Source organism: Juglans regia, chromosome 10, assembly GCF_001411555.2.
Source record: "Juglans regia cultivar Chandler chromosome 10, Walnut 2.0, whole genome shotgun sequence".
Taxonomy (NCBI): Eukaryota; Viridiplantae; Streptophyta; class Magnoliopsida; order Fagales; family Juglandaceae; genus Juglans; species Juglans regia.
The window spans coordinates 35,420,765-35,442,262 of NC_049910.1; the positions used below are offsets into that span (position 1 = coordinate 35,420,765).

General features: G+C 33.9%; 3 protein-coding genes across 3 annotated transcripts; 2 read left to right on the forward strand and 1 right to left on the reverse strand.

Annotated features, from left to right (window-relative positions):
- Window positions 1-1,984: 1,984 nt before the first annotated feature.
- Window positions 1,985-10,386, reverse strand: LOC108994518 (iron-sulfur protein NUBPL). Its single transcript, XM_035694347.1, has 8 exons — window positions 10,167-10,386; window positions 9,969-10,086; window positions 8,924-9,046; window positions 8,205-8,302; window positions 5,928-6,054; window positions 4,375-4,460; window positions 3,323-3,448; window positions 1,985-2,661 (listed from the first exon to the last, which is right to left on the reverse strand). The coding sequence occupies exons 1-8, from the start codon at window positions 10,191-10,193 to the stop codon at window positions 2,494-2,496; spliced, it is 873 nt and encodes a 290-aa protein (XP_035550240.1). The 5' UTR covers window positions 10,194-10,386; the 3' UTR covers window positions 1,985-2,493.
- Window positions 10,387-12,229: 1,843 nt separating this feature from the next.
- Window positions 12,230-16,675, forward strand: LOC109014758 (probable myosin-binding protein 4). The gene is made up of 4 exons (XM_035695033.1): window positions 12,230-12,268; window positions 12,484-13,457; window positions 13,559-15,086; window positions 16,402-16,675. The coding sequence occupies exons 2-3, from the start codon at window positions 12,554-12,556 to the stop codon at window positions 15,064-15,066; spliced, it is 2,412 nt and encodes an 803-aa protein (XP_035550926.1). The 5' UTR covers window positions 12,230-12,268; window positions 12,484-12,553; the 3' UTR covers window positions 15,067-15,086; window positions 16,402-16,675.
- A 3,194-nt stretch (window positions 16,676-19,869) lies between these two features.
- Window positions 19,870-20,502, forward strand: LOC108994470 (inhibitor of trypsin and hageman factor). Its single transcript, XM_018969693.2, has 2 exons — window positions 19,870-19,947; window positions 20,074-20,502. Exons 1-2 carry the CDS (start codon window positions 19,929-19,931, stop codon window positions 20,265-20,267), a joined length of 213 nt encoding a protein of 70 aa, XP_018825238.1. The 5' UTR covers window positions 19,870-19,928; the 3' UTR covers window positions 20,268-20,502.
- Window positions 20,503-21,498: the final 996 nt, after the last annotated feature.

Here is a 21,498-nt window from a genome sequence, read left to right on the forward strand (position 1 = left end):
TGTCATTCCCCTATTGGCTTCTTGAAAAATAATCAAAACAGAATACTAGAGATGTTTTAATGATGCAAAATGTGATTCTCATGCTAAAATAATCACATACACACACACACACACAACTTACATTAACTAAGATTAAGGGAGCTAATAGTTAAGTCTTAATGGACTTTTTAGGTGGGGTGTTACACTTGATGTGAAGAGTCCAAGCCATAAACTGCCGAGAGAAGATCACCAGACAAGGTGGTGATAAACCAACTTAATAAATACTTATCTTTCTTTCAAGGACAAAGGCTGGATTGAGAGTGGCAATAGGAAGGCCACAATTATCCAAGCAGTTCTTCAAAGGGCAAGGTTCGGATCCATCCACAATCCCAAGAAGATCATTACTTATAATAATAGGAAGGAACTGAGACACCTAGTGAAGGTAGTTAGTATTGTCAAATTTGATTGCGAGCAAGTGGAAAAAATTTGGATCAGTGAAGGTAGGAGATAATATAAAAGCAGAGTTACTAGAAGCATTGGTATTAACAGGGTGCGAAGGTAGGTCCATAGTAGGATGGAGAAATGACAATTAACCTTAAAGAATCTGATAACATGTACGATTATTCAATGAATAGGATTTTGCAACTTAATTTTTAGCTGATCATCCATGTATTAATATAAATGAGTTTGTTACATTTGCTGCTATAGTATTAGATCTATCGAGATCTTTGGAAATCACAATTACAAGTTTAAATTCAAATATTTAAAATACAAGTAGTTAAGATATGGATGTGAACTGAAGTTCTTGAAGATTTGAATTTTCTAGTGGCTGAGCATTATCTTCAGATAATGACTTGGAGTTGTGCAATTGATCATGTAATATAGCTTATCAGTACGTTGAAAGCCAAAAAAGACTTCAATTATATCTTCTCTAACATCAATTAAGTTAGGTGGATTGTCAGCTCACGATCTGACATTGAACAAAAAAAAGGGGTGGATCTATGTGATAGCACGATGCTTGAATTAGGGTGATATATTAAATGTTGATGGACTTTCAAATGTATTTACGAGGAAAAACTGCAATGACATGACGATATAGATCATGAGCTCAAAAAATAACGTCAAAACATAAGCAAATTATTGGTTTGAACTTTGAAAAGGCGAATAACAAATGCCTTATATATTCATTAAAATCTTCTTTCTTGTGAGACTTGTGAGGCTGCAACCTTGATATTGACATTTAACGTGGTCTAGAATCGATCGAAGTTTAACGTTGAAACATGATCACTGATCACATACATGGGTTTTAAAAGGTAAAAATCTAAATCGAAATTGAATCGCCATTTGATAGGTAGGGTAGGGAGAAATATTCAATTATTCAATTTCGAAATTGAATCGAAATTCAAATATATATAAGCTTAAAAAAATAGACTATCATAAAAAATTATGATTTTTTTTTTTTTTTTTTTTTAAGTGAGATCCATTTTTTATAGAAAACTTGGACAAGACTGTCCCTAGCATTACTCTTGTTTAAAGAATAATGATATTAGGGGTGTTACTTATCATCCCACACCACACACTTTACATATTTTAATATTTTATTTTATTATTGTTAAACTAATTGAGTTGTTCTACTTATCATCCATACATTGTATATTTGTTATAAGAAAAATGAAAAAGAATAAAAATAAAATAAGTGTAGTGAGTGATATGTGGAGATGATAAATAAAATTACTCTAATGATATATATAAGCAAAAAATGTACAAGTCTCGTATAAGCCTTCTATAAAAAATGAACTTCATCATGAAAAAATATAAAAAATTCAATCTTTTATGTTTGGGGTTTACTTTTTTACAAAATGCTTGCAAAAGGCTGGCATTATCGCTCAAATATTGTAAGCGAAAATTCCAACTCATTACCATATTTTCTATCATACTTAGCTTAGTAATCTTATAAGCTGTAAATAAAAGAAGATTGTGCTTTTAATGTACAATTAAACCATACGATGTAATATATACACCCTGACTTCCGACAGTGTGTGGCATCTGAAGTAGTAAATTAAGCATCTGTTTTACACCCTTCGCAATGTATTCTTTTTTCAAAAAAAAAAAAAAAAGGTGGGTCATGCAAAAAGACCCATGCTTACATTGATTCTGCTCCTAAATTTCCTTGTACAGGATCATGCATCACATGATTTAGAGCGTTAGAAAAGTAGTTTTTTTTTTCCCAACAATTCCATAATAAATCTTAAAACTCACGGGTTCAAAGTTGTCATGTATTTTCCCAGTTCCAAAGAATTCAGGTGTTGTGCATATGCTCTGTAGTGACTTCATGCTCGTGCACCAAAATTGGCTTTCTGCCGTTTATGCTCCCGTCTCTTTGTACACTTGGAAGTATTCAAAAGGAATCAATAACAAATCATCATAGAACGTAGCAAATTGCAAAAGCATGACAATCCAAAAGTGTTCACCAGCGAAGGAGGTGGTTCACTATCTCACTTAAACCACAAGATTTCACAGCAAAATCTCAGGAAGGGGTTGATCCTTGGACAATTCTTCAAGTCGGTTAATAACATTTTGGGCCAAACTACCATATGCTTTGGAGACTGCAGAATCAGGCGCCGATATAACGATGGGGACACCTTCATCGGAACCTTTTCTGATCTCTACTTCTAATGGTATCTGAAACAGTCAGACACAGACTAATTAGAACAGATTAGTGGATGATTGTAGTGAGAAAAGTTGCCATCATCAAAGCTGTTGATTAACTACATTCCATCATATATATTGTAGGAACAAATGTTTTTTTCATTAGTATTTACGTACGAACAAATGTGGTAGAATGATACAGCAGGCCGGTTTCATTGCAACCCAAATAAGGAAGATTATATTTTGTGTGGAATGCTATATTCTATCATTTTTTGTTGTTCGTTTTTGAAGTGATGCACACATTGATGATTGAGGTGGATCATATAATAATGTTCAATATGTTTTATGCCAATTGCTTATTCTGACCTGGTCAAAGTTTCAATGTAATAACAGCTTTCTAGAGTTCAAAAACCTTTTAAGCCCATTATAAAAAAAATGGAAGAATCTACTTATCATCATCCTCTCAACATTCCTTGATGTGACATTAAATAATAGGCTCACAAGTGAAATATAATAAATAGTCTCCAATCATTTGATACCACATCATGAGATGATGAGAGGATGATGGTAAAAGGAATTATGAGTAGTAACATTACTCTAAAAAAATATGAAGCAAAATCATTAGGTAATGAGCCAGTTTTACCTCAAATCTCGTTTCAACCATCAAATGACAAAATAAAAGTAATTAACATACCTCGCCAACAAATTCCAAGCCCATTTCAGCAGCTAACTTACGAGTCCCTCCTTTCCCGAAGATGAATGAAGGTTCACTGCAATGTGGACACTTAAAGTAGCTCATGTTCTCTACAAATCCCAAAATCTGTCAATGAAAGCCGAATTCCAATTAAATGATGGTTACTGGACTCGTACTTCATCTGAAGCAAATTTCAAAACTCTGCTTTGCGAGCGCGCACACACACAGAGCTATGAGATGCATGAAGATTCTTGTCAGTTCACAAAACTTTCTTTGAGATAGAGAGATAGAGCCGCACTATGTCGCATGAAAAGAAAACTACATGCATGCATCTCCTCATGTTTGCATGGTTCTACATGCTTTCGTCATTATCATTTATTAGACATTGAATTATCCCCCTTTGCCATTCGTTAGTACCGTTTACACAGTGAATAGATCTATATTATATATATATATATATATATTCATAAGCAGAAATCTCAGAAACGATTAACAATTATTTTTTTTTATAAGTAATAATATTATATATATATATATATCAATAGGAGTGAACAAGTACACTAGACGTATACAAGAAAACACCTAGCCCATACAAGAGAGCTCCTAATGACCCAAAAATCCCATGAAACCTACCCAAAATACATTAGGCCCAAAACACCTCCCCAACCCCTTGTTTCCATAAAACTAATCCTTGACCCAAACATCCCACTACGAGATCGTCTTCATAATGCCCTCCCTTTATTCTTACATCGACTTGAGCTACCTCACTTAGCGTATGATTAACAATTATTGCAACCATTAATATTCATAAACCACAAGATCATGTTATGAACTGTAAAATTGGTGAGAATATTCAAATCACATGAAGTTGAGATATTGGAATCAATAGCCTTTCACACATGGCATCCACTTTGACACTCAAACTTGACTAAAACATATTATATGCATCAAAACAGCAGAATCAACAATGTAGACAACAATTCAACACGTCAAAAGTTCAGGGGCCTCAGGTAGAGAAAGCAAGAGGGATGAGCAAGAAGAGATGATCATACAGGAACTTGGACTTTGGAGAACATTTTAACTCCTCTACGAGCATCCATTAATGCCACATCCTGAGGAGTTGAAACAATCAATGCACCTGCCAGAAAGGTAACCAAGGTTAAAAACAACCAAAGAAAGATTCTACAACGAAATATAACAACAATAAATGTTGGGGGGAGGGGGTATTTGCAAATAAATGCAATGATAATTTGAACACTTTATTTAATGACGGAATGTGATATTATACTGAAAGTAGTTAAATAATTAATATCCAAAAATGAAAAGGAAGATGATGCCCTGAGGTCTGTCTTATCAGAACATCCATTATTGCTTCAAGTGCCACGCAAGACAAAATGGAAAATACTAGTTTCAATGTAATGCAAAAGGCATCAATGACCATTCCTGAAGAATGATCAGAAGATGTTAATGAGACAATATAAACACACAAAAGTCAACCAAGTTAGTAAAGAAATCAAATTTCTTAGTGTCCAATTAAGACCAACAGCTATTCAGTAAATGCACCAAGACACCATTCAGTTTCATCATGAATCAGTATGGATGACTTTGTAAGGTTGCCACTTTTTAAAAGGACATTTTACAATGAAAGTACTTCCATCTGAATAGTGATAAGTGGAGCCCAAGCTCATGTGAGCTTTGATACTATCAAAAGAAAGGCTTGACATGGCTCGACACTTCGCTCGAGCAAAATTCAAGACAGAGAGTTCGCTTGACTACGCTCAACACTTCGCTCGAGCCAATGTTCTGAAAACCTAATTTTTCCTTATATTTGAACGCCTCTTTCTTGGTAAGTATAAAAGGGAACTTGTTATACTTCTCTTGGGTGGAAAATTAGAGCTAAAACAGAGCCCCCTTTCCAAGAGCACTTGAGAGAGTTTTGAATCTTCAACCTTTTCCTTCTATTGAAGATTTTGTAGGTATTGAGGGAACTATAATTTTGGAGACTTTGCTGTCCGAACATCGTAAAGCATCAGAAAGGCATATTGACATTCTCTCTTTTAGAAAACCAATGGTAGTCAGGCAATTCATCACACATCAGAGCATACAAGAGAGCCTCCAACAAATACAAAAAAGCAAAGAAAGAAAAAGAAATTGATGCAGAACCAAGGCAAGGAATCGATAATGTGACTCTGTTATGCTACAATCCTTCTGGCTGTGTTGCCCTGCGCTCGCTATTTAATTTTTCATTGGCTTACAGTTTGTACTATTCACATCCTAATCAATCATGACAAGTTCCATACTTATCCGGTCCAGTTAAGGGATTACACCAAAACAGGATTGGAATGGAACTGAACCAGGCAAAGGCTGATTCACTAGTTTTCATCAATCATTGGCTGATCACCTTTATTAGTTTTCAATTGTAAAAGGAATATGTGTTGAGAATCACGTGCATACAGGATTATCATATAATTTGATACAAAGTCTGTTTTAGATTTAAGCCACCCAACAGTTGACTGATGCGTCTGATTTTAGCTCCACTTAGAGACACCCATTAATGCAATAGACCCAAAGCCTCTAGAATTATGTTGATAAATTCTTCAACTACCTGATAAATGCACCAATTGAGAAATAGCTATCTGAGCATCACCAGTGCCAGGGGGCATGTCCACTACAAGAATATCAAGATTCCCCCAGTTAACGTCTCTGACCATTTTTCCAAGAGCATTCCCTACCTGCAAGGATTCAGCTAACCCAGTTTCTAAGAACAAGAAATGAAATAACTCTAAACCCAGATTATTTGGAGTTCAAGGCCCAAGTTGACATCATTTTAACAAAACGGAAAGAAAAACAAATGCAAGACCTTCATGAAGGGAAATGAAATCAGTTTCTTCAAAAGTAATCACTTGGAGACTATGTTTTGCCATGAAAAGGTCTAATGAAAAACTAAAGCTGCCAGAGTCAAAGGTGAGACAGTAACATTTAGAAAAATTCCAACTCTTACAGAACACTTCAAGAAACAGAGAGAAATGAAAACATAATACAATAGAATCTATTTCATACTTTTCACCATCAAAGTTAACATCGCGGTTCCCTTGGATGAATGTAAAACAATTTATTGCTAACCCCAGATGAAAAATAATTTCCAACTTGAAGGGAAAAGAGAAGGGAAAGAAAATAGGGATTCAAATTCATCAACCAGTGACATTCACACTATCATTACCCTGGCCTTTCTGCCCATCTTTTCCATACATCTAGTATTCATCCTCTCTCATGAAAGTAATATTTTTAGATCCTCTACATAGGTATGTCCAGACTCAAGCCAATCATAAATTTAATAATTAATAAAAAGGAATTTCAATTTACGCTTTCTGTGCTTTTTCCTTGACATACACAGGATGCAACTCGTAGTAGGTTTTTAACACTAAAATGCAGCTATGAAGCTTTCCTTATGAATTATTAGGCACAAAAGAATATGGCCAATGAATCCCACGATTTTCCATTGTTTGATGTCCAAAACCATATCAACTTAACTAGGCCTAACTCTGCAATTAAATAGGGTCTAGTTTTATTTTTTGATGAGGAGTAATTTTTTTAAGAAGTGCAAAAGGCTTTAGCCCTAGCACACAGGATGTATACATGAGGTCTACACCTATATAGACGGGAAAAAGAATCTAATTATGCCTTATTAATCTTGGTCAAATTATAAGACACAATGGGAGCTTCTACCCCATTCTTCACATTATTTCTCCATTTCATCATCGAGAATTTTATAGAGATGTGAGAGAAAGGAAGAAGATTAGTAAGGGCTTGCTGCAAAGAGGAAGGCCTTAACACCAAACTATATCATTGCCACCAATTACTGACAGTTGCCCTGCTTCCCAATCTAAGAGCCTGGCATCACGCTCACCAAGCTTAGCATCACATCAAGTCAAGCCCTCGATCCAAATTAACAACTGAAAGCAACTTCATCTCCTGATCAGCTTAACTCTGTGCTATCAAACCAAGAGCCCATCACCGCCTCACTCGATTGCTTATATAATCATCAACATCCAAAGCTTCACCATCAACATTATATTCAACACACCATCAATCCAACCAAAACTAATCTCAATGTTAAGTGTTAGACATGATGTTAAGCTTCAGCTAACACGACTACTGATCAAGTCATATCAAACAGTCAAGGTAACAAGAGAGGTAACATTTGCTATAGTCAAAGAAGGACATGAATCATGATCCTCTTCATAATTATTCTATTATTCTTCTACTAATTCTCCTCCCCCCCCCGGTTAAATTTAATTTCTCTTATTAAAAAATGGCATGTTTCTTAATCAAGGGACATAACCATCAAAATCAATTGGCTGACATTTAAACCAATTTGGCGTACATCCCATGATGACTAAGACAATTATACTGACTGTTAACTTTATATCTTCAAACGTACAGTAATAATATAATCCAATGTACTTGCATACCAATTTCTTAGATCTACTCATATATCTGGACCATTTATCCTGTAGTATTTCTCTTTTATCAGTAAATTCTCTTAGAAGGGGCTAAGGGTGTGCAATCCCTGTAAATTTTATGCAAGAAAGGATTTTGAAACTATCATCCTCTACATCATTCCAATGCTTTACGATCCCCATTAGACGACATGTTTAATGCATAAATAAACAATTTAGTTGACACATCTCAGACAAGATACCAAAGCTAACTGGTAGGGCCATATTAACTATTATAGATCAATGAGAGATTTCTTCAAAATGAGTACATCCAAGCACAAACCATTAGCATCTAAGCTTGTAAGATATAAAAGGAGTTGAAACAACTTCACCTTCAAGCAAGAAAGGATAATAAAAAGGCACTAAAAATTATGTTGGCATACCATGGGACCTCTCCAGACAAATGCAGCATCTGTATCCACAAGCAATCCCATTGACATACACTTGATTCCATAGTTCTCAATTGGAACCATTTTCTTATCTGCTCGAGAGAAACAAACATAAGGAATAGTCTCTATATTAGTAATAAAAAAAAAATATTAGTAATTGAGTAACGGATTGTGAAAAGGTGTCTACTTGTACATATAAAAAAGAAAAAGAAAGAAAAGTTGCTTCCTTATGGATAGAACCCACGCGAAATAAAGGCATGAAATGTAGATTAGGGAGAAGAATAATGTGCTAATTTCATCAATTTATAAATGAAATAATCGCAAAACAAACATAGAGGACCCAACCAACATTTTTTTCTCCTTTTGTTTTGTTGTTTTGGCCTGACAACAGCCTGACCATATAAATGGATTGAAGGTAACAATGTCTAACTGCATGTAAATATGAATTCTTTCCATATTAGGGATCACAACAACTAAGAAAATTTACACCTAATTGCTCATGAAAAAAATCTTAAAAAGTTTGTAATGGTGAAACATACAAAGATTGCATACTAATTAAATGATCCAACGTAACTCAACAAACGATGTTCGAGTATCCCTAACCAGTTTCAACGGCAATGATAGTTGATACATGGTCTCTGCTCATACACATTCCAAAATTCGACAGAGGGGAATTCTATAGCACCATGGGTAATATTAAGAGAAACAAGTACCTTCAGTCACCTCTGGTCTACCATTGATCTTCATCATAATGGGAACATTTGGTCCATACACATCAGCATCAAGCAAACCAACTTTCAGTTTCAACTTGTTAGCAAGTGAAACAGCCAAGTTAACTGCAAACCAACCAGTATGCATAAGCCCACAACAAAACTAGAACCAGCAGGAAAGTATTGGTAGGTGTCTTGTCCTGCTTACATAATTATTAAAAAAGTGCCTGATGTTAAATTGGTTGCTTCGTATTCACATTTACAAAGATGACAAGGTAAAAGCACATGTTGGGCTAGTTTGACCATGTTCTTTCTACAACCAATTCTCTTTCCGGCAACCCACTGATAAAAAAAAAATCTCTTACCAGAAACCCAGTTTTACTCCAAGGAAATTCAATTACTTCAAATGGGAAACCGTAACCCAAAACTAGAAAGAATTTAATACACGTTTTTCTCTTAAAAAGAAAATATATCAACTCTCATTTTTACTTTTTCATAACACATGTTTACTGAATATACACAAATGGTAGTTATCGTGCTTTATAAGCATATAATGCCACTGCAATTGCACTGTTTTCTGAACTGTTAAGCCGCTGGAAAGAGACTAAAAAAACACTGTGATCAATGAGCCATGAATCCAAGTCCAAGTAGCCACCACCACCCCAAGACCCACACCTTATCCTTGCAAGACTTAATCTATTTCAGCCAGGGCTCCAAAATTCACAATTTAGAGCAACCCATTGAGCCAAAAAGAAAATGATTAAAAACCAAAGCATAATTTAGAATGTCATCAACTCACCGAAAACACCATCAATTAGTTTTCATCTGAATATCATAAGCACATCGAAGGCCAGTTTATACGAATGTAAGACGATCCAATAGGTCAAAATTCAAATGCCAGGAAATATTACGATAAAGATTAAAAAATTCTTCACTCCATTGAAGATTACCACATAAAAAAATAAAAATAAAAAACCATAACCTAAAACTCGATATCTTAATCAAAAATCGACAAAAAAAAGAAAAGAAAAAAAAACCCGAAAAGTACCTGCAGTGGTGGACTTGCCGACACCACCTTTGCCAGAAGCAACGGCTATAGCATGCTTAACCCCTTCAATATGAAGATCCTTCTTGACGCTTGAAAAACTCCTAATACCTCCAAGCCTCTACACATAACTATTCAATTCCTTCAAACGACAACAATAACGGCAACAAAAATTTGAGAATTATAAAGCAAATAACTTACAACGAAAGACCTGAAAAACCCCTCCATGAATTCCTTGCAAGTCAAATGAGAATCCTACAGGAGTAAAGGAATTCACTTGCGGGCTGCGGCTTCTTTTTGAACTGAAAAATGACAAAGACGAGATCTTTATTGTGTCTGGAAGATTTAATTCAGTCGGCGTTAATTGAGTCCTACATAGAGCTGGTGCCACCGCGCAACCCGCCTCAATTTCTAATTTTCTTCAAGGGTCCATTAAAGCGTTCTATAACCAAAAAACAAAACAAATAATAATGAGTGTACCTAGCTATGGAAACTTTCTTGGTATTATTTTTCTAAAAAAGATTGGAAATTCCAATATTTCTTTCTTTCGCATATTAGAGTAATAATTCTAATATAATATAAATTAATCTTATAATTTTTAATATAATATTTAAATTTTAATATAACATATAAATTTTAATTTTATGATATAAAATTAATATAATATAAAATGACGCATATGGATTAATCACTTACTAAAATTTTGTTAGATTATAATTTTGTTTATATATCTGTAAAATTAAAAAATTCAAAAATTTTAGTTTCAGTGGTAAAAAAGAGTGAAATTTATTATTAAAAAATTAATTTTTTTTAATTTAAATCTCATATTTATTCATTTTTTTTTTAAATAATTATACGATATATATACAACTCACAACTATAACTATCGTTTTTCTTTTAAGTTTTTATCACATATTACATAACTAGAAATATAAGATACGATCTCTATTTCAATCCAGGCCTGAATCTTTACGACAGGTTGAAGACTATCTATGCAACCAAAAAACACAAGAGAGAGATGTGTGGAAAAAAACAGACAGAGACTGTATTACATCTTTGAAAATTTTGAACTTTCCTTTATTTGGCAACCAAACAAACTTCATAAACTGTTGTTGTCAACGGTCACTCATTTTCCTAGACACAAACAGGGACCTCCTTGTAATTTCTTATTTTCCTTTTTCTTCTCATCCATTGCTTTCTTTGTTTTCTTAAAATTTCTCTTGCCATTTTTTTGTTTAATTACCGAAATTTGCAGCTACGCCTCTCCTCGTTCAGTTCTTTGATCATTCATGTTCCTGACCAGGTACCTACATTTGTCCATTTTTGCTTGAATTTATTTTTGAATGTACATTGTGTTTATCTATGATCCTTTTGATCTTTATTTATTTATGTCTTTCTATTCCTTATTAAATTTGTGTTTATTTTTTAAGCATTTCAAAACTTTCATGGAGTGCCAGTCTTGCCTGTTACAATCTCCTAAAAGACTGGTTTTTATCTAGCTTTGAAGATATTCTCAATGTGCATGCATGAATTGAATTTGGGTTCTGTTTCTCACATTTAATTGGGCGGGCTTTCCTTGTGGTTGAATTTATATTTTGGTTTCCATAGGGGTTTTTTCTTGTTGGTTGATTCTATATATGATGGATCGCCGCAATTGGGTATACATTTTCTTCTATCAATTCCCTAGAGTACTGGGTTTTCTCATTGTTTGTCAATATTTTCCTGATGGGGATTTGGGACATTACGCAATTGCCCACATTTTTTAAGATCTTGTTCACTTTAAGATTCTTGACACCGTACTTTACCCAATCGTTTCTTTTGTATTGCATTAAAAAATCAATGTTTTTGATTTTATTTTATTGAAATCCAATAAAATTTGAATACCGCATGATATTTAAAATTGAGTTGTGCATGATATTTATGCCTTTCTCATAGACATGTTTTCCTCATTTTTTTTTTTCTCTCTACAAAGGAAAATCTATTCTTCATATTCCTTACAATTAGATTTTATCTTAGGTTGACTACTGTTATCGAATTGTCTTAATGATTTTTGTCTTTTGGTTATTAAAGCTTGCAGTTGCATTTTGGTTGTTCCTAAGTTGTTTTATTGTTTTGATCTACCTTTGTGTTTAGATCGACGATTGTGCTCAGGATGAGAATCTCAACTTTGAGAACTGGGAGGAGTTGGATATCTATCTTTTTGACAAATTGAACCTTTCCTTGATATACAACGTAAGGAAACTCATGCAGTTTTTAGAATAATTTGGGTGGATATGGCAGCAATTGGAAACTCATTTGTCAAAGTAAGGAAGAGTTCATCTGGGTTTACAGATGTCCTGATATCTGCAGCTTGTGAATGGTTTTTAATATTTTTGCTGCTCGTTGATGCTATATTATCATATTTTCTAACAAAATTTGCAAGTTATTGTAAATTACAACCTCCTTGTATTTTGTGCTCGAGGATTGATCATCTCTTAGGCAATGAAAAACCTGAATTTTATCAGCATATGCTTTGCAGCAACCATAGATCGGAGATATCATCTTTGATTTCTTGTCACATTCATGGTAAGCTTGCTGGTGGCAGTGGAATGTGTGAAGATTGTCTTTTGTCATTTACCATGAAGAACAACTCAATCCGTGAAACACACAAGTTGTTGGTCGGTATATTGGGAATGGATCTTGTTGGTTATGGTTTCCAAAGCTCATTACGGAATGATGATTTTATTTCTAGTTCCAAGAATACAAAGCTCTGCTCTTGTTGCAATAAGCCTTGGAGGTCAAGACAAAAGGCCCAAAGACTACAACAACTTAAATTACTTAGGAGTGGTTTATCTAGTAATTACATTCATTTACCGAGCCATAGCCAGCTAAACTGTCGACATAGGTTGAAGAAGATAAGGGATGAATTTCCTACTTCGGAGACATCTTATCTGATTGGAAAAAGTGGCTTTGATCCCTTGTTGCATGTTGGATACTCCAAGTTGAAGATCACTTCTGATTCTGAGTATGAGGTCCCATTTACTGATGATGATGGAGGTGGTTGTGTAATTCCTAAAAAAAGTGAGCCTAAGGAAGATTCTGAAGTTCAATGTACATCAAAAACGCCCACCAAAACACTTCCCAAAGATTTAGATCTAAAGCAGCCAACCCATCATTATAATCCTATGTCTTCACTTGTAGATTCGTTTGTGCAACCTGATGTTAGCCAGCCCCAAGATATGGAATTCTTGGCTTCTGATGTTGCTATTGACCATGGATTGAGTGAACTTAATTGGCTCCAAGTCAATCAAAAGTTTGACCATTTTGCACTGCCTGAGCTTATTTCACCAGATGACATTCCTCAAGTAGCCAATGTAATGGAAGTATCTTTTGGAGAATCAACAAAAGGCTCTCTCATGCTTCCTCGTTGTCAAAGATCCGATTCTATTGCACCAGTTGAGCTTATTACTCTTGATGACAACCCCCCATCTACTGGAGCATCAACAGAGAAGTGTACTCTCTCTCTCTCTCTAATTGTTTTTGTTTGTGTTTGTATCTATGTATGATTTGTTATCATTAAATTAACCCTCTTATTTGAAATCATTAATTTCTAGCTGCAGATGCTGCTGGAACAAGTGACCTTGGACACATGTCTGTCAATGAGAATGAAGAAGTACTAAATTCGGTGCTTACAACATCTGGAACATCTACTCATGCTGATCAGGTCATAACGGACCCTGCTATTATAAAGTCGATTCATCTGGATCCTGGAGATGTGTGCAAATCTGTCATCAATGGTAAGAAAACAAAAATATCTGATATTGTTATAGGACAACCAATCGGTAGGGAAATTGATAGAGTTAATGAAGAATTAAAGCTATTGCCATCGGAAGATTTTTCTACTCAGCAGATTATTATATCATCAAGTAATACAAGTCCTGTACTGCATGGTTCTGATGAGCAGACAATTGATACTCCCAATTCTAATGGAAGTTTAACTCTTCAAAAGCCGGTCTCCGTGGAATCAAATCTTGAATCTTTGGATGCAAGTTTAAGTGAAATTGAAGGTGAAAATCTTCTTGATAAGTTAAAACAACAGGTTGATAAAGACAAGAAATTCATTAGAGATTTGTATAAAGAATTAGAGGAAGAAAGAAATGCATCTGAAATAGCAGCAAATCAAGCAATGGCCATGATAACGAGGTTGCAGGAGGAGAAGGCAGCACTCCATATGGAGGCCCTTCAATACTTGAGAATGATGGAAGAGCAAGCCGAATATGATGTAGAGGCACTAGAGAAAGCTAATGATCTCCTGGCTGAAAAAGAGAAAGAGATACAAGATTTGGAAGCAGAGGTAGAATTTTATAGATCAAATTTCCCCACTGAATCGATGGCAGAGATTATACATGAGACAAGTGGTGGTTTGAAAAAAGAATGCGTCGTTTTGGAAAGTACTATTGTCCCATCCGTAATAGATCATGAAAATGTCCATTATAAGTCAATGATGACCGAGGTACCTAAAAGCAGTGATGATAAACCTTTCGTTGCCGAAACTCCTTGCTTAGAATTTGAAGAAGAAAAGTTGTATATTTCACAACGTTTGAAGAATTTGGAGAGGAAGCTCCATCAATTTTCTTGTGATAGTACTCTATCCAACATGCCTAACGGTGGACATTTTGAAAAATTAATGACAGATATAAAGGACCGGGAAGAATTTCTTACTTGTGAGATGAATCATCAATCAAATTGTCAATTGGAAGGGAAAGGTTCGTGTATGGAAAATGACTTACATATATCTAATGGAAGCCTTACTTCTCATGAGGGGCCAGCTGCTTCAAATGGTGATAATCACTATATTAGTGACAGGAATAATTTTGTCAATTCAAATGGGGAAAAGCATTTGATGCACCAAAGAGAAATTGATTTTGTTGCTCTTGGAAATGAAATAGTGGACCTTAATGAAAGATTGCAAGCACTTGAAGCAGATAATGATTTTCTTGAACAGAGTCTTAATTCTCTTCAAAACGGAAGTGAGGGATTGCAATTTGTTCAGGAGATAGCTCATCAACTGCAAGAATTGAGGAAAATTGGGATAAGATTGAGATGTCAATCTATTACTTGAACGAAATGCATTGTAACACGGTAAGCATACTAAAAAAAATCTAGTTGTACTGATTTCACATGCATTTTAGTTTATAAAATTACTCTATAATATAATATTTTTGTATGTTAATTGGTCCTTACTTATTTCTGAGTAATAAATTTAAATGTTAATGTCTGTCCCACAGTAAATATAAAATTATTGTATTGTATAATCTTCACAACAAGCAAAAATCTCTTCTATATTTTTAGTATCTGAAAACTCTGAATCTTAACGAATGTCATCCCTTGATGAACCAATAAAACTTACCGTCCCTTGTTTTTGCCAACATTGAGGTTTTTTAGGTGTAACATTGACCTCCAGAGAGTGTTGAATTAGAAAAAAAAATCCATTTTTGAAAGATTATTAGACAATGATTGGCTCTTCACACTTTTTCCATCCCTAAGTGGTCTAGCTAAGGTTTTATGTACATTAAAAGGTTAAGTCAATAAGACAATTGACCTTGTTGTGAAATTATTAGTGTTTGGGTGTATCATGCTGATCAAGAAAGATACATGGATCCCTCCGATAATGTTCTAAACTTTTCGGATTGACAAATGATAGAAAATGAGTTAATACCCCTGTTGACTGGCATAATGGATGTAGAAAAATAGGTCTTGCAAAATCTTGGTTTTGAATTGACACATGGGTATAGAGTAAATGAAATGATTTGTTCTTCTTGAAAGAATATCATCTCCATTTACTATTGAGAAATGGTTTATTGTTTTCTTACTATTAAATTTTTGAGAGTGACTTCCTTGCAAATCTTCTAATATTTATTTCCTTAATAAAATTTGGAACATCATGATGCATGTTAGCTAATAAAAGGGAGTTTTACACCGAGCTATATATCAACTTGTTAATATTTCAGTTATTGAGTTAGGCTAGGATCATATTGTGGAGATTAACATATGTGGAAAACAAAACTTTTATTAGGATAACTAGGATATTCATTACTACATCTACTAAGTAAATTTGATGTAACTGCTGATGGGTGAACTCATTTTGCCTTCAAGGTGAACAAAATCTATGCTGATTATGGTTTTGTTTGTGTTTCCTTCATGAAGTGAATATATATCAAGTTACTAATCACATGGGAATTTCGTGCAATTTTGATTAGTAATACATATAGAGTTCGTCATACTTGCATTTCAACTTCAACTTTATAATCCTCGCATTGTCAGTCTAAATTCTGAAGTAGTTGGCATTTCATATTGATTGTATTAATTTTGATCTCTACACGTCTGAATTTATTGTGTTGTTTTTTTGGTAGTCTGCCCCTTTTCATTTTCTTCTTATTATATATATTTTTTTCAGATGTAAACTACAAGGGATCCAGAAAACAAAACAAGAGTAAAGGAATATTTAATCCAGTTGTTGGGTGTAAGAACCGAAGAAGTCATGGCTTGTTTTTCCAATTCACCTGCAAATATGAAAAACCAAGGTAAGGTTTCGCGTAGAAGTACTATATTAAGTTATTGGAAGAACAAGATTTATAATTTATTAGGAACTAGGGTGGTTATAAGCTATAGAAGTAATCTCTTGTGTCTTCCTTTTTTTGCCTACTGAGTTATTGAAAAGATGTCATGCAAGGTATGTCAGATTGTACAATGAATGATTTCTTTTTTAGCTTACTTTCTTGTTTTCAAGTTTTCTCGATCATTGGCAAACCATTTCAACTGTAAATTTATACATATAATTATTTCAATGGTTATAAAGATTATAGATGAATGTAATTCCAGATATTTTCCCATGCATACTGCAACTTGCAAATAGAGTTCGTGTAACGTTCTACTCATGTTTCTTTCACAACTGATCTTTATAGTACTGCAAAATTTCCAAACTTTTTTTATTATTTATTATTTACTATTGAACTTGTTAATTAACAAATAGAATAGATCCCAAAGGGCTATGTAAAATTATAGATGCATTTGATATCGAACCCCATTATTACATTAATTTTGAGGTCACTCTTTATATGTTATTATAGCTTGATTGGACTTGCATATAGAGACTCTAAGATGGGGAGACAATCTGATAATATTCCATCATTTTCTTCAGGAAAGATAGAATATATAGATCTTCCTGTTATAAATCAAAAAATCATAGGTAGCTGGAATTTGGAAACCTTATATATATGATGTATCTTCTCGAATAAAATGTAAGGCTTAACTGATGTAGATTATTAGATGCAATATAATATGCTACAGACATAAAATATATATGTCATAGAAAGAAAATTCTCCTCACAAAGATGGATTGTCTCTTATGAATTATCCTAAAGAAATGTACCCTATGATGATGATCACCATGATAATAAAATTAAACTCTCTCAAGAACTTATACAATTGATAAAATTTAGAAAAATTAATTGGTCTTCCAAAATAAGTCCTAAATATGAAATAACTATTGTGAAAATAATTATTTATTTTCCAAGTAAGTTCAGTACTCTATCGAGGTGTTTACTGTGTATTTAACGAACTTATCATGTTGTAATTTTGCTTAGCCAAGCATGCATCTAGCGACGGCCTAGCGAACCTTAAATTGCATTCTTGCTCAAACTATCATGAACAAGGGCTAAGCGAAATTTCTATGAGGGTCATATTCGATTGAACTTCGAGGGTACTCGAGCAAAATCCTTTCTTATAACGTACGTACGTACCTTTGCCTTGTGTGATTTTCATCATTTAAAAGCTTTCATCTCCAATCCTAAGTTCTTCCATGTGTCTGATGGCTGTACACATGAGTACTACCACTTATATGCCTTAAATTCTAGTTATACCATGCACTGAAATATATGATAATTAATGCACCTCAACCCATTGAGCTTTCTTGTGGTGTTATTAATATTGTTACTATTTTTCATACGATTTGCTTTGTAACTTGCAAATTTATTGTTACTAGTACATCAAAATAATTTTTATTAATTCCATTGAGGATATATATTGGAAGTTAAGAATTATATCAAGAACTATTACATTTGCTATCGAAATAATGTACTACTATTCTGTTGATGGACGTTGTATTTCTTTTTTCTTTTTTTCTTCATTTACTTTATGCTTAAGGAATTTAATTTGAAGGGATTTTTGGTAATTCTCTTGGATTCTAGCTAGCAAAACTTTTTTTTAATCATTATTTGAACAAATACCGATAATTATGGCTATTAATTGAATTGGTTGCTCTTCCTTTTCTACAATCATTGGAATTCCTCCCCAATTCAAATGATTTGTTATCATGCCATTTTTCTTTCTCTTTTCGTAAGGCAATGTTATGCCCTAAGCAAGTCCATAATTAGCTTGCTGAGCTATGAGCTAAGGCAAGTAGTTCATGCATTAATCATATGTAGTTGTATATATATCCTTAGCTATCATCCTAAGATATACATTGTTGAATATATATGATCACCAGTTTCTCTTTAATCACTATAAGAAAAATGAGTATTTATGATAATTTATTTGTGACGAAAATAATTATTTTTATAAAAAAGTAACTGACAATAAATAAATAATTTTCTTATAGTAATACTCCACTCTCATTCTCTTATCTTTTACTACAACAATTTTAACTTTTTGTGATGGTTTAAAGTTTGTGATCCAAAAAAAATGTCAGGACTTTGGACAACCTTATATATGTGACAATTCTTATAAACAATCACAAAACTATAACACAATTTTTTGAACGAACATTGCTTTCTATAGCATGACTTTTTTCGTACCCAAAATTTGAATGGTTGCGTCGTAGGCATCATCAAGTCATCATGCATGATTGTAATATAATGGCAAAATCAAGAAAACAGATAAGCTGTCCTGGTACGTAACACTACCTTGACCATTGAAAAAGCCGCGCTAGCTATAGATCTTTGGTAGTCATACATGAATTGGTTGAAATATTTAAGATTCATGGGCTTTGATAATCGAAGTAAAAAAAAAATTGTTAAAGAAATTGTTACTATATATATAAACGTAGCCGATAATATCAAACTTATCCAATTCAGGCCAGGGTCATGAATGAGAACAGGACCAAGGGTTCCCATTTTAGATAGTCAATCTCCATGCATGTTATATAGGTGTGAACTAGAGAAATTAGAAACCAAGCATTTAATATATATACATACATACATATATATATATATATATATATATATATACACGCGTGCGCGCACACACATGTGAGCTAAATAATTTATTGAAATTGGTTTTTCTCCCTAATGATTCTATATTCTATACGCGGTCTGCATGATAACCAAGTAATCCTATTGAATTGATATAATTTAATCCATCGGCACCCATGTGGGTTGCACTTTATTTTCTCATATATAGCTATAATATAGACATGATAATCTGATTGCTAATTTTGTAAGCCATAGAACAACATGCATGCATGAAGGATCGAGCTAGCTAGCGTTCCACGTACCTTCAAATTTTCGACGCGAATTACAGTACTTATAAAAAAGGTACGATGAAGTACTCAAACATATTAAAGCCAACCGTACAGTAAATTCTCTAAAAGTCAACATGCTAATTAGTTGTTCTAACTTCTAAGGTCAATATTTTTGCCTTATATCCGGCCTAATCTAGTGGCCGGATAAGCAGTTCTCATGAGCTGTACAAACTGAAGCAAAGTCATAGATATCGTTTGCATTCATATTCAAATAAAGCTGCTGCGACGACTAACTAATGAAAACTTCGATAAAAAAAAAAATGCGCTATGGAAACGTGTATAACAAACCAATTGAATCTACATACATCTATATATTACCCCTTCCAATCAGGAAGAACTCACTCAAACATCAAATATATATTACACAGAACGAGAAAGGGATCAGAAAGGTGCACGTACGTACAATGGCATCTGAATGTCCAGGTAAGTTTTGTTTTGATCAACGTCTGATATTGCCATATTATCATGCATGCATGTATTAATCAGTACTCAAAAAGATCGATATTATAATATATATATATATATATAAGAAATGATGGATGTACGTAGGTAAGAACTCATGGCCGGAGCTGATTGGAGCAAGTGGGGAGGCTGCAGCGGAAAAGATAGAAGCAGAGAATAGCAACGTGCATGCAACTGTGCTGCTGGAAGGGACGCCAGTGACTAGGGACTTCAGGTGTGACAGGGTCAGGGTTTGGGTTACGGAGAGTGGTGTTGTTTATGAAGTTCCTCGAGTTGGATAGCTAGGTAGGCCATTTCAATGGCTTAAAGTACTGCATGCATGCCCACCAGGCCGCCAGTAGTACTTAATTGGTACTTGGAGATTTGTGTAATAAATTAATTAATATGTAAAATAATTGTGCTAGCCATTGGTTACGTACGACGTTGGCTGGCTGCCTCTAATTTGTAAAACGTTTGTTGTCCAAATAATATATAAACTCCATGCCCCACAAATTCCTAGCCCTATAATGGAGGCTATATTATATACAGGTGCCCGGCCGGTAGTTAATGGGACGTTTAATCCCAAAGTGAGAGGTTTAAAAATTATCTCAAAATTATATAATTTCAAACCACTGATCAATTGCCATATTTAAATATGTGTATATATAAATATATATATATATATATATTTATATATATAGTATATATACACATGATCAAATTAACTACTACTTTTCGATAATTTAAAAGTACTTTTAGAGATTTGATGAGAAATAACACATGATGTGGCGGCACAATCTTAAAGCTGGCCAATTAGTCATCATGATCTACCGCGAAATGGACAAAAAATGAAAGTTTTAAATGCCAATTGATGGTATTAATAGTTTGGAATACATGAAATTAATGAAAATTAAAAATGACTCAGGGATATTGCAAAATAAATATAGTACCTTCAGTATATATATATTATACTATATAGGAAAAGTGAAAAAGATTTTTTTATTTTTTATTTTTTATTTACAAAGAGCCAGAAATCATCTCATAGCAGCCCGTCTCAATTTTATTAATAACCTTAACTTTGGACGGAAGAATACCATCACTAGATCGGTGTTTGAAGGTGACCAGGGCCAGTAGTACTGATCCGATCCCTAACCAGTCGTTCTGCTCGGTTTCAGGAATTAACAATATTTTGTATCCGGCCAGCTTGGTCACCTGTGCCACCAATATGGTCTCTCTCCTTGCAGTACTTACATATATACCTGGGAATCGTCAAAGGGGCATATATGCCGGCCCCAACCACTGGTCATGAACCTGCACCATGCTATATATGCTTTGGTGAAGTGCTGATTAGCTGTGCATCATGGGAAATCATGTAACTAATGATCATCATCAGTCGTAAACTCAGTTTCATGTGCTCTTGTTTGTGTTGACTGTGATCTATATTGGAATATATAAAGATATATTGTACTGTACGTTGAGGATTGCAATCTCTTCTGCTAGATGAATTTGACGAGGATGAACTCGGACAAACAA